General features: G+C 48.5%; 1 protein-coding gene across 5 annotated transcripts in view; it reads right to left on the bottom strand.

Moving 5' to 3' along the window:
• The window catches only part of Tacc1 (transforming acidic coiled-coil containing protein 1), a 107459-nt gene extending 91872 nt beyond the window's left edge, over window positions 1-15587 (bottom strand). The window contains exon 1 of one of the 5 annotated variants that reach the window (XM_042262505.2): window positions 15369-15587. Coding sequence is in view for 3 of the 5 variants with exons in the window: in XM_042262508.2 (XP_042118442.1) it covers window positions 4196-4269 (74 nt within the window). In the remaining 2 variants the exon portion in view is untranslated. Of the gene's footprint in view, window positions 1-3944; window positions 4131-4195; window positions 4308-15368 lie in introns of those variants that run through there. The other 4 variants (XM_042262508.2, XM_016001527.3, XM_076553807.1 and 1 more) reach the window with 4 other exon arrangements.
• Between the last annotated feature and the right edge of the window lie 266 nt (window positions 15588-15853).

Here is a 15853-nt window from a genome sequence, read left to right as displayed (position 1 = left end):
TGGGATTCAGAATAAGTGTGCACATTGTGAACCAAGCTTCTGAGTTCAAAAGTTCAAGGCCAACACCCCCTCTTCCTGTCAGAAGCATCTACCTGCTCCACAATGACTTTTCTATCAAGAGACACTTCAGGCACTGGCCTTGAGCACGCTCCTAAAATCCCAGGTACTTGGAAGGTTGGAGCAGAAAGATCACATATTCAAGGGGATGAGGCGCAGTCAGAGTGCTTGCCTGTCATGTACAGGGCTCTAAATTTAATTCCCGGAGCCACCACAAAAAAAGAGGAGGACGAGAAGGGGGAGGGGGGAAGGATAGGAAGGGGGAAGGAGGGGGAGAAGGAAGGGGAGGAAGGGGAAGAGGAGGAAGAGGAGACGGCCCTTCAGCTTAATTGTTGGAGACTTTACAGTCAAGAGAATATTAAACCTGCTGCATCTTGCTGACATGATCAGAAAGATATAGGCAAAATCACTCAAGACCTCTGAGCACTGTCTACACACACACACACACACACACACACACACACACACACACACACACACGGCCACTGACCCAGTCCATTATTCACTAAATCCAGAATGCAAAGGTTGGTTCAGAAATTTAACCTGTGCATAGCATATATTTCAGACAGACAAGCTAAATAAGAACGAGGTGGTTATTTATAAATCATGGGCTCTGCTTTATCTCATTCTCCAACCCCACCCCACCCCAAATCACCCATGTTCCTAGAAAAGCTACCACGGTAGGTCAGTGGGTGGGTCAGTTGTATCGCCAAAAGCAATCGACCAGGGAAGCAGTGATTTCAAACAGTGCGCCAGACTACCACATACCCAACGCAGGCCTGTCTTCTTGGTAGTGTTCCTTCCTGAAAAACTTGGAAATGAGCTGAAGAAAAAATGAAGAGGTTGCTGGACTGGCCAAACAGCTCAGCTGAGAGAGTGTAAATGCCAGGCTCCGTGTTCAGTCTCCAGCACTGTGTAAAACCGGGCATGGCAGGGAACATCTGTAATCCCAGCACTGGTGGTGGGGGGGTGGGCTGGTGGTGGTGGGGGTGGTGGGGCGGCCATTTCCCACTTTGTCCTAAACTAAGCGAGGGGCTGGGGAGGGGAGATGCAGCATAACAGGAATTCTAACCCAAGTCTGCCTGCCCCCACAGCCGCGCTTTCTTAATCCTCAAAGCCTCGTGGAATGAATGAATGAATGAACGAACGAATAAATGAATGAATGAATGAATGAACTACTTCGGCTTTTACCCATCAGCCATTTGTTTCCTTGGGCTCAGAGAAGGCTAAACTTTTAAACACTGATGAGTTTGACTGAAATCACACATTTATTTCCATGCACTTGGACGCCTCTTGGTATTCCTCAGCGGAGTTCTTATAAAGGCCTTCTCTGGCTCCTTTGAGTACCTACTAGTTAAGTTCTTCTGAAATACAGACTGTGAGCATTCTCAAAGACAATTTCTCCCTCAAAAGAAAATGCCTGGGAGTGCATTAGTCATGTGACTTTCATATGTTTTTTTTTTTTTAAAGGAACAATAGACTTCAAAAATGCCACTGTCCAAGGGGGCACTTCCCTGAGGTCAACGTTATCCAGGGCAGACACATGTCTGACAGGAAGTCTGCAGGGACCCATGTGAACAATGAGTCCTTGCTCTCTTGGACTCTGGGGAGACTTGTGGTATGTGCCTCCGATTAGTAGCGCTTGGGTAAAAAGCAAATTTTTTGCTTTTACAGGAATGGAATTTCATCTTTCTAAAGTCATTACACACACACACACACACACACACACACACACACACACACAGAGAGAGAGAGAGAGAGAGAGAGAGAGAGAGAGAGAGAGAGAGAGAGAGAGAGAGAGAGTTTTTCTGTGTGTGTAGCTCTGGAACTTGCTCTGTAGACCAGGCTGGCCTCCAACTCAGAAATCCGCCTGCCTCTGAGCTCTGGTGCTGACGGCACGCACCACCACACCCTGCTTCCTAAGGTCTTTAACTGGCATGCCGTGTGTCTGCTAAGGCTGCCTCACTGAGCAGAGCCTGATGAGATCAAAATCACAGTCCTGAGAACCAAGCCTAGAGCCTAGGCAGGCACTGCACCACTGAATGACAACCCATGTGCTTACCTAAGCAGAGACCAAGGATGTCTGTATTGGTTAATTTTGGGCAAGCTTTGCCAAACAGAGAAGGTACATGAAGAACCTCCAGGGGAGGGGATGAGAGAGAGAGAGAGAGAGACAGAGAGAGAGAGAGAGAGAGAGAGAGAGAGAGAGAGAGAGAGAGAGAGAAACACCAAGACACCAGACAATTGAACAATTGATGACTTAAAACCCCAGCAACTGAACTCACATGCACCTTCACTTTTCCAAACGCTGCCAGTGAATAATCTACACTCTACCTTCAAACTATGCAGTAAACCTTTACAGTCACAATCCACAAAGATCGGTTAGTTTTCATCCTTGGCCGAGAGAATCAATGGTGTGTGTTCACAGATAAAGTGGTTGTGATTCACATGCACACAACCTTCTATCGACCTCAGAACAACCCATGAAGCTGTTTCTACCATTTCTACCATTAAAAACATGATGAAATGGAGATATAGAGAAGTTAAGAAATAAATAAAAGATTCCCCAACTTCCCACACAACCCTGACTTTTATTTTATTTTTTGGTTTTTCAAGACAGGATTTCTCTGTGTGGAACTGGCTGTCCTGGAACTCCCTCTGTGGATCAGGCTGGCCTGGAACTCACAGAGATCCACCTGCCTCTGCCTCCCGAGTGCTGGGATTAAAGGCATGCGCCACCTCCCAGCTAATTATTTTTATTTTATGTGTATGACTGTTTTGCCAGCATGCATGTATGTGCGCCACATGTGTGCCTGGTGCTCAAAGAAGTCGGAAGAGCATGCCAGATCCCCTGGAACTGGAGTTGTGGGATGTTTCTGAGCCACCATGTGGGTGTTGGGAACTGAACTCAGGTCCTGGGTAAGAGCAAGTGCTCTTAACTGCTGAGCCACCTCCACAGACCCGAATGGTTCTTAAAAGTTACGTCAACTCTACCATTTTATATTTTTGTATTAAGCAATGCCAATTCAGATTCCCTTATTCAAGGAAAAGGAAAGGAAAGGAGGTGTGTATTCTGTTAAGTGAACTCAAAATCTGATGGTTCTTCCCACTTTTCTTAGGTGAGAGGCAGCTGCAACTTAAACTCTCAAGTTAGACACCCTGGGGTCCGATACTTTGTAGCTGGGTGACCTTAGACAACTAACTTGATTGGTCTGTGCTTCGGTTTATTTACGGGTAGAATGAAAATATAAGAAACTAATTCAGTGTTCTTGGAGATTAAATTGCACAAAGCAATTATTAAGTTGTTTTTTTTAAATCAAATCTCACACGCTCGGTAAATCTCAGCTATCCTGTTATTCACAAGTTGCTCAAACTACGTTTAGATAATCATGTTGCCATCACATGTAAATATTAGGAGGTACAGAGCTGGTGACATGTGGTTCAACAGGTACAGAAAGGTATTTATTACCAAGCCTGACAACCTTGAGTTCCACTCCTGGGACCCAGATAGAAGAAAAAGAGCTGGCCTCCGTACGTGTGCCCTGACACAAATAAATAAACAAACAAATAATAATAGTAATAAAGTTTTTTAAGTAATAGGAGGTAAAAATGACGTATTTAGTGTTTGGATACCAGGAGGCTGTTTTGCATTGAAAAGATTATTTTTAAAAAAAGGAAAGAAAAAAAAAAAAAAAAAAAAAAAAAAAAAAAAAAAAAGCTGTGCCATGCCACGGCGTCTATCGCCCTGAAGAGTCACCTCCAGCGCACACACAACTAACTCCCTAGCACAGTTTGGACGGCTCCGACCAGTCTCTCAAGTCTTTATCGGCAATCCCCACATTCTCCCCAACTTTCACCACGTCCCCCGGCACTGAGTTCCCTCTTACGGTGCTTGGCGTCCCCAGCTGTCGCTGTCCCGGAACAAAGCTCGCCTGCTGCGGCTACAATGCTGCCCTTCTCTGAGGTCACCGTGCACATCGCCGCAAACAAGAGGGAATTCTTGGGAGCCACAAGCGCCACCTCCCCAAGCCCTGGACCCCGCAGGCCCGCGCGGGTCTCGTCGAGCACCCCCACCCTGCCCGCCCGGTGTCCGTCCCTGCCCCCGGGGTCCCCCGCCCCGCGCCCTGCGCTGACTCACGCGGCGTCCGCGGCTATCGGGGGCGTCTCCCACGCGGGCCCCGGGCCGCGACCCTGGGAGTGCGAGCCGCCCATCCCAGCCAGCCCACGGGTGACCTCGGCGGGAGGCGCCGGGAGGAAGGGCCTGACACTCGCGGGGCGGGGCCGCCAGCCACCTCCCGCCCTGCCCGCCCGCCCCGGCTGCAAGCGAAGCTGGGCGAACCCTACTCCTGCTACCACCACGTTCACCCCCAACCAGCTGGGTGACTTGGGACAAGGTATTGCACCCTTTCTGAGTCTTGCTTAAAAACAAGGGAGTGTGTTCACCGCTAAATGTGCACGTTGCCTCTGCCGAACGAAGAAGGAAATCTTTTCCCAAACTCTTAAGAAAAAAAAAAAAAGCAGACAGACGGGGCGTAGTGGCACACCCCATTAAATCCCAGAGCTCAGGAGACAGAGGCAGGTGGATCTCTGTGAGTTCCAGGACAGCCAGGGCTACATACTGAGACCCTGTTTGTTTCTTGTAGCCTGCGGCCCTGAATGATCTTGAAATCCTAATCTTCCTTCTCCAAGTGCAGGTGTGTACCAGCTATTCTCTTTCTCTCTCTCTCTCTCTCTCTCTCTCTCTCTCTCTCTCTCTCTCTCTCTCTCTCTCTCTCTCTCTCTCTCTCTCTCTCTCTCTCTCAGAAAAAGTCTTGCAAAGATTGCAAAGGCTGGTCTTGAACCGTGGCTTCAGATTTTCAGTAGCCCATGCTACGTTTATAATCTAACTTGCATAATGACTAGAAGATTCTCACACCCCGGTCTCCTAGTTTAGTGTTTTGTCTCCTGGTTTACCAGCAATGAATATGCACTAGTTGAACAAAAGAGTTAGTTGCTGGGCGCACAGAACTGGGCCCCACAGTAACTTTCTCTTGACCGGAAGCTATAGGGAAATAAAGATGTGCGTGGCTACGCTTTTATTTTTCTACAAAGAATAGGATGGCCACGATCCTTCACATTTACAACGTCTCTCTTGTGTGTCAAAGTTTTGACGACCTGTTGTTGATCTAAGGACGTGGAGCGGGAAGATAAAATTAATTAAGGAAAGCATAATGACGCTGGAACTGGGATTTCTGTAGGAAGGACTTCAAATAGCTAGAGAAGCGGGCTCTGCAGGCAGAAGCCCATCTTACAAGAAGTTCCGATTCTTCCCGGGTGTCTGGAGCAGTGGGGTGGAGCTGGACCACCACTAATAACACAAGCCCTACCCAGAGTCTGGGGCCTAGGGAGGAAGGCTCAGCCCCTCCTCCTCCTCCTGGGATGGTCTTCCCAGGGAAATGGGAGGGCTAGGACCGGCAGAGGGCAGGCACCAGAAAGCTTCCTTCTCTGGGTAGATAAGACGGGGGACTGTGGGCTGTGGGACGTTTTCCGTTTCTGTCAGCGCAGAAAGGCACGGGGTAGCGTCCCTGAAACGGTTTGACAGGAAAAGACGGCGCTGAAAGAAGTGGAGCTCAGTATTAGAAGACTTGACTAGTGTGGGTGAAGCTGTCCTTGATTCCCAGCACTGGAGAGGGAGGAGGAGGGAAGGGAGGAGGGGGGGGAGGAGGAGCGGGATGACGACAGACAAATAGCAAGAGGGAATCTGTTGTGTTGCAGACATTGAGACAACTCTACAAAACAAAGTGAAAGACTGAGGTCCCTCCCGGGGTGCTGGGCGTCCATGATGCTGCCTTGCCGTTGTGTGTCTGGCTGCCCTGGCAGTTACAGGAAAGGCTTGTGGGTCGATCTCCAGAGTCACGGGAGTGACAATACTGAAGGGGACATCTTGTCCTCATCTTGTCCTTGGGAAGGACACTTATCAGGAGGCATGCCCAAGGCAGACTGAGATCCCTGACGCTCCTCAACCTCCAAGATATGTAATTTGTGTTCTCATGGCTTTTTTTTTTTCTTTCTAATTTAGACATAGATAAGGATTTTCAGATCAGAAACACACTGTGGAATTATCTGCAACCTCGCTGTTTAATGGGCCTTTGTTCAAAGTCCTCTCCTTTTTATGCTCCAGTTAAAAACAAAACTAAGAAACATCAGCATCCCCAGTGCAGACACAGTGTGGGAACCCAACATCGGCATCCCCAATGCAGACACAGTGTGGGAGCCCAACATCAGCATCCCCAGTGCAGACAGTGTGGGAGTCCAACTCTGTCTCTCCAACAAAGCTTACTTCCAACAGGACATGTCTTTGGCCCCAGAAATTACATCAAATGAGTATCTGCTTTCAGAGGAAATCACCTTGAGAAGTACATGGTGATCTCAGAGAGGCGCCATTTCACCTGGTTTGGATATCATTTCCATGCTGATTTTTAAAAAATATATATTTAAAATTATATTATTTTATGTGTAGAATATTTTGCCTGTGTGTATGCCTGTGCATAATATTCATGCCTGGTGCCAGAGGAGGCCCAAAGAGGGCATCCCTGGAACTGAAGTTACAGGTGGCTGTGAGCCGCCCTGCGGGTGCTAGGAATCCAGCCCGGGTCCTCTAGAAGAGCAGCCAGTGCTCTTAACTGCTGAGCTGTGGCTCCAGACCCTCACATGTCAATTTGTGAAGGATAAAACTTCTTCACATTTTTAGATCCACAGATTATTCTTGAAATCAAGCAGTGTGAGTGCTCCAATACCGTCATGCCCCATTCAAAACAATGGGTCTATTGAAGTTGCTTGCTCTTCCCATATGAGATTTAAAATAAGCTTGTCAACTGTTTTAAACTGTTGATTATTCCAAGGGCTGACAGTGGCAAGCACCAAGGCGGGAACACAGTGTATCACTATCATTTTCTCTGCCTTCTTTAATGTCCTGGCACTCTGTCATGCTTTAAAAATCTCAGCCTATGGGGTTTATTTTATTTGTGTGTGTGTGTGTGTGTGTGTGTGTGTGTGTGTGTGTGTGTGTGTGTGTGTGTCTGTCTGTCTGTCTGTCTGTCTGCAAATTGTGCATATGAGTACCCATGGATGCCAAAAAAAAGGGTGCTGGATCTCCTGGAACTGGAGTTATAGGTAGTTGTGAGCCACCTGATGTGGGCACTGAAAACCACACTCTGGTCCTCTGGAAGAGCAGCAAGCACTCTTTTTTTTTTAAATATTCTTAACTGCTGGCTTTATTTTATCTATCTATCTATCTATCTATCTATCTATCTATCTATCTATCTATCTATCTATCTATCATCTATCTATCTATTTATTTATTTATATACAGTGTTCTGCCTGCATGTATCCCTGCAGGCCAGAAGAGGGCACCAGATCTCATTACAGATGGTTGTGAGCCACCACGTGGTTGCTGGGAACTGAACTCAGGACCTCTGGAAGAGCAAGCAGTGCTCTTAACCTCTGAGCCACCTCTCCAGCCTCCAGCAAGCACTCTTAACTACTGAGCCTCTCTCCAAGTCTTGCACATAATTTGGAAGATTTATCCTAAGTATTTTGTTCCATTAGAGATGGAGTTATTTTATCATTTTAGATTCTAAATGATAGTTGCTAGCAAGATACAATGGATTTTTGTGTGTATTGTATTCTGCAGGCTTGTTAGCAACATTTATCTTAGTCTGTAGGATGAAAATATCAAGTAGGAGGAAAGTATCAAATTCAATTTCCTGGCTGTATCATAATGAAAATAGGGAGATGAGTGCATCGTGTCTTCTTCTTTTTTCCCCCTGCTGCTTAAAATGGAATAGCTGAATGCAAGCATCCATGTTTAATCTTGGGGTAGAAGCATGTGCTGAGGGGAAGCAACCAGAATCTCTGATACCACGAACCCCCTAGCTTGCCCACTAAAAAATATCCTTTATGTGCAAAGAAAAAGATATATATATAATACTTTATATATAATTATTAAATATTAAATTTATATATATAATTTAGCCGTTGTCATTTTGCATGTCTGTAAGATTTGGGCAAGTCATTCAAGATATTGATCATTCATTTGGTGACAAGTATTCCATTATTATACAGCCAAAAAACCCCAAGACCTTGAATAACTATTACCTTACAGCCCTGCCAGCAACCACTACACTCTGCTCCATAGATAAAGGACTATAGACACTTGACACCAACTCCAGCTGAAACTATCTATAAAACTCCCAAGCCATCAGTGTTGACGCGTTCCCCACAGGTCTGTGTTTTGAATGCTTCCTCCCATCCAGTGACTATACTGTGAGAGGCTAGACTGTGAACCCAGAAGGCGGGCTTAGCTGATGGAAGTTCACCGGAGCCAGGTTCTTGGGGGCTTATCCTCACCCACTTCCTAACCTGCTCCTTGCCATGATGCGAACCGCTTCTTCTGAAACTCTGGGCGGTAAGCTGTTTGCATCAGGTATTTTGGTCACAGTGATGATAAAAAGCGATACTATGGGAAGGTTAATGACCCAAAAGCCTCAGGGGGGCTGAGACACTCAAAGTTGATGTCACTGATAACATCTGTGGAAGCGTCTGCAGAAGCAACACACACACCAACCCCACAGGGTGACTGACCTGAAGATGGACTTCGAGCATATATGAGACCTCAAAGCCCGCCTCCACAGTGACACACGTCTCCAACAAGACCACACCTCCTCCAACAAGGCCACACCTCCTAATAGTGCCTCTCCTGCTGGGGGCCATTTTCTTTGAAACCACAACAGAGGCTATGGTGGTTTGAATAGGAATGGCCCCCATGGGCTCAGGTGGTTGAATGCTTGGTCATTAGGGAATAGATCCTACTTGAGAAGGATCAGGAGGTGTGGCCTTGTTGGAGGACATGTGTCACTGGGGGTGGGTTTTGAGGCTTCAAAAGCCCAAGCCAGGCCCAGTGTCTCTCTCTTCCTGCTGCCTGCAGATCCAGATGTAGGACTCTCAGCTGCTTCTCCAGCACCATGTCTGCCTGCATGCTGCCATGCTTCCTGCCATGATGATAATGGACTAACCTGTGAAACTGTAAGCAAACCCCAGCTAAATGCTTTCCTTTATAAGAGTTTCCATGGTCACTGGGCAGTGGTAGTGCACTCCTTTAATCCCAGCACTCGGGAGGCACAGGCAGGTGGATCTCAGTGAGTTCGAGGCCAGCCTGGTCTGCAGAGTGAGATCCAGGACAGCCAGGGCTGTTACCCTATCTTGAAAAACCAGAAAAAGAGTTTCCATGGTCATGGTTTCTCGTCACAACAACAGTGACCATAACTAAGACAGAGGCCCAGCCTGACACAACTATCAGCCAGGGAACGTGACCGTCCCATGGCATCCCAGCAGAAGAGCCAGGGGAATGTGTCCCTTCTACCACCCTTTCCTTTCTCTGGCTTCCTATATCTACTTTGTCAGCTGAGTCTGAGCATATAGTAGATGCAAGGCAGCCATGGAGGCCAGCATCCTGAGTTCAGAACACAGTGGGGGAGGCTGGACATTGGGGGAGAAGATGAAGACACACAGAAGGATGTAGGGTCAAGCTCTTCTCAAGAGAGCCCACATATATCCGCGTGGCTTGTAGACACAGAGGGGCTCTGGAACTTGCTCTGTGGACCTAAACAGTTAATTTCCTCTCCAGACCTCCTGCTCAGTTCCCAACTCTCATGAGAAGTGGAAAATTTAAAACAGCCCTCAGACCCCCTTTCAGCTCTGGAGCATGTGACTCCAGAAGCCACTCCAGGCCTTTTCCTGTGAGCCTTGAGAGCAGACAGCTGCTTGTTTGCTAAATATACCCAGGCCTTTCTTCCTGAGATGTCTGGCCTCTGCACTAGCAGGGCAGTAGTGGCTAGCTCTTGAGCCATTCCAGGGCATGAGCAGGCCATGCTCCTGTGAGTTATGCAGGCTCTGGAGAGCTCATTCTAAAAGCCCCGGAAACAGAATGAGACGACCATTCATCCGGCAGCTGGGTGGGCAGACAACCAGCATGCTTACTTGTCCCTAAAGATGACTGAGAAGGCCTCAGCATCTGGCAGCAGCTGGTGCAGTCCTCGGGCTGGTGAGCAGGTGGCTGGCAGGCCCAGCAGCTCAGCAAAGGGTCAGCTGCCAGCAATTATGAAGATGGTCATGGTTAGCCAGAAAGTCAAACTATGGAAAATTCCAGGCGCCCTCTGCTGACAGCAAACAACATACTGAGTGTTCCCTTCCTGCCTTGCAACATTCTCTTTGGTACTGGTTTTCCACTGTTTCTGTCTGCTTATGTTTCTCTGGGGCCTCCAAGACTAGAGGACCAGGCTAAGGAAGAAAGTCTCTTCCTTGGAATTTTCAGGGCTGAGGACGAAGAAACATAAAGGTGGTGTCTCCCCTCAGTTCCCATCTCGTGTACCTCTAGTAGACTGGAATAAACAGCAGAATTCCACTCTTCCATCCACGCACTCTCAGTCCTCAATCCAGGCCCTCCCCCAATTACTGATGAGTCCCAGATGTGCACTCCTTTATCCTGTGTGATTTGGAGGAGGGAGGGACGCCGAAGAGAGCTATCTTCTCAAATTCTTAAAAGCTCTTCCCAGGCTGGAGAGGTGGCTCAGTGGTTAAGAGCACAGGCTGCTCCCAGCACCCACATGGAGGCTCACAACCATCTGTAACTCCAGCTCCAGGGGATCCGGCGTTCTTGACTGTGGTGCATGGAATTATGTGCAGGCAAATCACCCATACACAGAAAAACAAACAAGTAAAAACATTGTAAAATGACGACAACAAAAAAATACAATGATTAAAAACAAACAACAACTTTTCCTGTATTGCTCATTCCTCGATTCTATTGACATCATGTTTCTAGCAAAAACAAATAAATAAATACAAATAAAATAAAATTCTTGTTATAAACACCCCCTGGCATGGGAGGGAGGGAAGGAAGGAAAAGGGAGGGTTTTGTTGTTGTTGTTTTTTAAGATTTATTTATTATATGCTGTGGGATGGTCTGTATGTCAAATTGCTCTGATTGGTCAATAAATAAAACACTGATTGGCCAGTGGCTAGGCAGGAAGTATAGGTGGGACTAACAGAGAGGAGAAAAGAAAGAACAGGAAGGCAGAAGGAGTCACTGCCAGCCACCGCCAGGACAAGCAGCATGTGAAGATGCTGGTAAGCCATGAGCCACGTGGCAAGGTATAGATTTATGGAAATGGATTAATTTAAGCTATAAGAACAGTTAGCAAGAGGCCTGCCACGGCCATACAGTTTGTAAGCAATATAAGTCTCTGTGTTTGCTTGGTTGGATCTGAGCAGCTGTGGGACTGGCAGGTGACAAAGATTTGTCCTGACTGTGGGCAAGGCCGGAAAACTCTAGCTACAGTTATATATACAGTGTTCTGTCTGCATGTATCCGTGCCCACCAGAAGAGGGCGCCAGATGTCATTACAGATGGTTGTGAGCCACCATGTATGTGGTTCCTGGGAATTGAACTCAGAACCTCTGGAAGAGCAGCCAGTGCTCTTACCTCTGAGCCACCTCTCCAGCCCCAAAGGAGGGTTCTGAAAGAGGACTAATTTGAGATTTGGGATTCTGAGGGTGTAAGATATAGGGCAGGGCTCAGCTGGAGCCTTCTTTATTTTGTGACACAATGTATTAGTTACTTTTCTGCTGCTGTGACAGAACACCACCACCGAGGCAGCTTGTAGAAGAAAGTGTTTGTTTGGGCTTCTGTTTTCAGAAGGACAAAGCCCGTCATGGTGGGAGGCATGGCAGCAGGCAGCGGCCGTGGTGACAGGAGTGGGAAGCTGGGAGATGATATCTTCCCCAGCAAGCACGAAGCAGAGGGCAAACCAGAAGTGTGGCAAGGCTTTAAACCCTAAACATCTGCCCTTAGTGACAACCTTTCTCCAGCAAGGCTGCCTCCCCATCGCCTCTCCAAATGCCACCAACTGGAGACCAGCCATTCAAATGCCTGAGCCGATGAGGGACACTCAAACCACCACATATAGGAACCAGGATCCTTGGAGGGGAAAAGGAGGGGGAGGCCATGGAAATAGAGAACCCCTGGGAACTCACAGACACAATTAAGAAGGCCACATGTGGTGGTGGTATACATCTTTAATTCCAGCACTCAGGAGGCAGAGGCAGAGGCAGGTGGATCTCTATGAGTTTGAGGCCAGCCTGGTCTACAGAACTAGTTCCAGGACAGCCAAGGCTATCCAGAGAAGCCCTGTCTTGAAAAAGAAGAAGAAGAAGAGGAGGAGGAGGAGGAGGAGGAGGAGGAGGAGGAGGAGGAGGAGGAGAAAACAGATGTGGTAGCAGCAGCTGCAGCCACATACCTCACAGTTACACCCCGACCAGCGCGCCTGGTAGTTTTCTTGTTCAGATGCAATGACCCCATGAGTCTCCTGTGAGGTGCCCTTGGCACCCTCTGGCCCCTGGCACCTTCTCCCTCAGCCTTCATGACTAATATGCCTCAGATGGATGGAAATGGGTTCAAGTCGGTCATCAGATGGAACTTAGCAGAACTCTGACATCTAACGGAAGCATCCACACACTAGCACAGAGTTCGAACCCCAACTTCAGCACCTACATGCTGTGTGTCTTTGTGTACCTCATTTCCTTCTCAGAACCTTGCTGTCCTCATCAACAAACTGAGGAAATATACACCCTCCCACCCGTCCCCTGGGACTGTAACAGAAGCACCTCACACAGGCCTGGCTCACACAAAGTACTCAGCAAACGCTGGTTGTAGATTTCTTCTTCATTGACTTATATTTCCGGGGAAGTTGGTAAAGCAAGGCATACTAGTTTCAAGATCATTCTAAACTTAATTCCGAAGTAGGAGATGCTGATCAATTTGGGGTTTGGGGGGGAAAAAACAAAAACAAAATTATTTTTTAAATCATAAGCTGCCTCATTTCTTTAAAATAAGCTATTTTAAAATAAAATATGGCTCTTGAATTTTTGTATCTCAACTTGAAATCCTAAAGTCATTCTTCCAGAAATACAAATGGTTTTGCTAGTGGCATTTACTCACGGCCGGGGGGGGGGGGGAGGAAAGAAAACAAATAAACAAACATACACAGAACAAAACAACAACAAACCCCCACATTGTCCGGTTATGTGCTGTGCTGTGCTGTGTGGCAGAGCTGAAATGTGAACCAGCAAATCCCACTGCAAGACTCAGCCTGATATCCTTAATAGTGTCTAGGGTTGGGCATGGAGCTCAGTGGTTAAGTACTTACTGAGCATGGGTAAGGCCCTGTGTTCCATCCTCAACACACACACACACGCACACGCACATGCACACGGGTGGGGAGGGGGGAGAGCCCCTCTGTACCATTTGTAGATAAATATTTACCAGGATGCAGCATTCAGAACGGCGCAGTGCTAGCCCCTGCAATTCTAAGCACTGCAAAGACTACCATACAGGATCACAATTCAAAACAAACAAACAAAACCAAAACAAACCCCCAACTCCATGCATGCACAGAGCACACTTCCTTTCATAGAACATTCTGTCTTGGCCCGGCTCAGCCCAGCCGCTTCTCAGCATCACCCTGTACCAAAACACAAAGGGTCTCCTTCCTACCCCTGTCAAACAGGCCTTCCAAAGCATTCAAGGCCTCGCAGCTCAGACTCGAGGCAGGATGGGGCTCCAGATGGGCTGAGTGCTGAGTGCGCTTAGGCCAGTTAGATAAGGTCTACCCTTCCTGCAGACTCCTCACCAGCAGAGGCAGCACATGCCTCGCAGGGCTTCCATGAGGACTACCCGAAGTGACTGTGACTGCAGCTTTGCAAACCAGTGCCTCGGGTGAGCAGCCTTTTGTAGTCCAGGCAGAGCACCGTGTGCCCCGGTCAACAGTTCTGCAAACGGTTAAAACTCCCTTCCAACTGACAACCTTACCGTCAAGCCAGATCGAGGCACAACTTCTGGGCTGGGACTTAAAAAAAAAGAGGAGGTGACTGGGGCACCAGATGCCTGGGCCTCCAGGTTGAACTCCTCCCCAAAGGGGACCCCATCATTACAAAGAACGGTGTCCTTGCATCGGAAGAGAGGATATTTTCTAAGAGACGCAACTGCGTATGAGGTATGAAGCCTGTCCCGGAGCCTGGGGTAAATTGCCTAGCTCTATTCCTACTCTGCGGGCAAGTGAACTTGCCAGGCAAGTGACCTGGGGTCAGTGCACTTGGGGACACTTCCTACGGAACTCAGGCTTCAGCACTGGGAGTGATGGCTGGACCCCCTCCACAGTAACCCTGCGTACTGCAACACCCAGAAAGAGCACATTCGCAGTGTTCGCCTGTTGATGGTAAAACCTGGTTGGAACCCAGATTCAAACCCCCGCCTTCCGAACTCAGGAGCCTGGGCATGAGACCCGGGTGGCTCGCATCCTTCCTCTGTCATTTACTGAGCCATGAGCCTGATGGTCATCTGTCAAACAGAAATGATGACAGTGCCTGCCAGCTTTCGTCTACCTCCTGGCATACGGCAAATGCCCCAAAAGAGTGAGTTGGTACTTCCTGATAACCAACGGGTAAGTTCCGACTGTCTAGTTTGGTTCCCTTCCACATTTAGTTTAGTCAGCGCACAAGGCAGCTGAAATGCAGCTAAAGGGCAAGCGTATCATAAAGAGGGAAAAGCCATCGGACTCCAGAGGAGGGCATCGTAAAGGCTCATCACACCTGCTTCCTGCCTTCCTCAGCTTTGGGGGACGGCGCCCCGAGTTCTCTGGGCCAGTTCAGCGTCAGCAGCTATGGCCAAGACTAGGTATATAGATAGCCACAGCCTGCTGACAGTCACTACCAAGGCCAAGGCTACATGAGCTTCTGATTGAACCATAGAGACTTCACACAGCACCTATCCACAAACACAGCCCTGGTGCCACACCCCCACTCCTGGAAGGACCACCTGGGGGGGGGGCACGCTGATCCAGGACCATGGGAGGGAGGAAAATGAGCCAGAAACCTCTAAGGTTCATGCCCTGGGGGAACAGCCAAGCCCTGGTTCATTAGGTCCCTTTCTAGCCAGTCACTTCTCCGAATCTACTTCCCGCTGACCCTGTTCACCGATGCTGTTGGCCAAGTCGGAGAGGGTGGGGGGCGGGAATCAAGAGAAGAAAATCTCGGTTCACACAACTAATTTCCTAGACTTTGGCCGTTCACACTTGCCACTCAAACAGCATTTTGAAGCGTTGCCACCTTCCCCCAGGTGACCTCCCGGCCACCCTCTTCAACAGAAACATCCCGAGGGAAGCGGAAGGTCCCACACCAGGTTTGGCAAAGGTGGACTGAAATGCCCACCATCCTACCTGTCCGCAGCAGCCGCTGCACCCCACCTGCTGCGAGGACCGGCGGCTGGCAGGGTCTCCCTCCTCCACCGGCACTTGGGCACAGGGAAGAGGATGTTTTGTAACTTTTGGCTGGAGCTTCCAGAGGCCGAACAGGAAATGTCCTCTGGGACACGGAGCTCAAGGAGCAATCGCGGGTCTTCCTGGAAGCGCTTCGGAAATTTGGTTATTTCCCTCTCCCCCCCCCTCCCCTCCCCTCCCAACCCCTCTCCACCCCTCTTCCTCTCCCCTCCCTCCCCCCTCCTTTCCCTCTGTCCCTCTCGGTCATGTACTGAAAACATTTTCCTCTGGGTAAACTTGGCTCTAGAACACTCTCCTTGTGAGAGACTTTCTCATGTTACAAAATTTAGTTTGGAAAAAAAAAAAATCCAGCGCTTTTTTTTTTTCCCTCTGAACTTTGTACTGGGAACATTTTTTGATAGATTTTTTTTTTTTCCCCTGACCCT

The sequence above is a fragment of the Peromyscus maniculatus genome, chromosome 17 (genome assembly GCF_049852395.1).
Source record: "Peromyscus maniculatus bairdii isolate BWxNUB_F1_BW_parent chromosome 17, HU_Pman_BW_mat_3.1, whole genome shotgun sequence".
NCBI lineage: Eukaryota > Metazoa > Chordata > Mammalia > Rodentia > Cricetidae > Peromyscus > Peromyscus maniculatus.
Note: the sequence above shows the minus strand (reverse complement) of the source record. Positions and strands in the feature narration are given on the sequence as shown.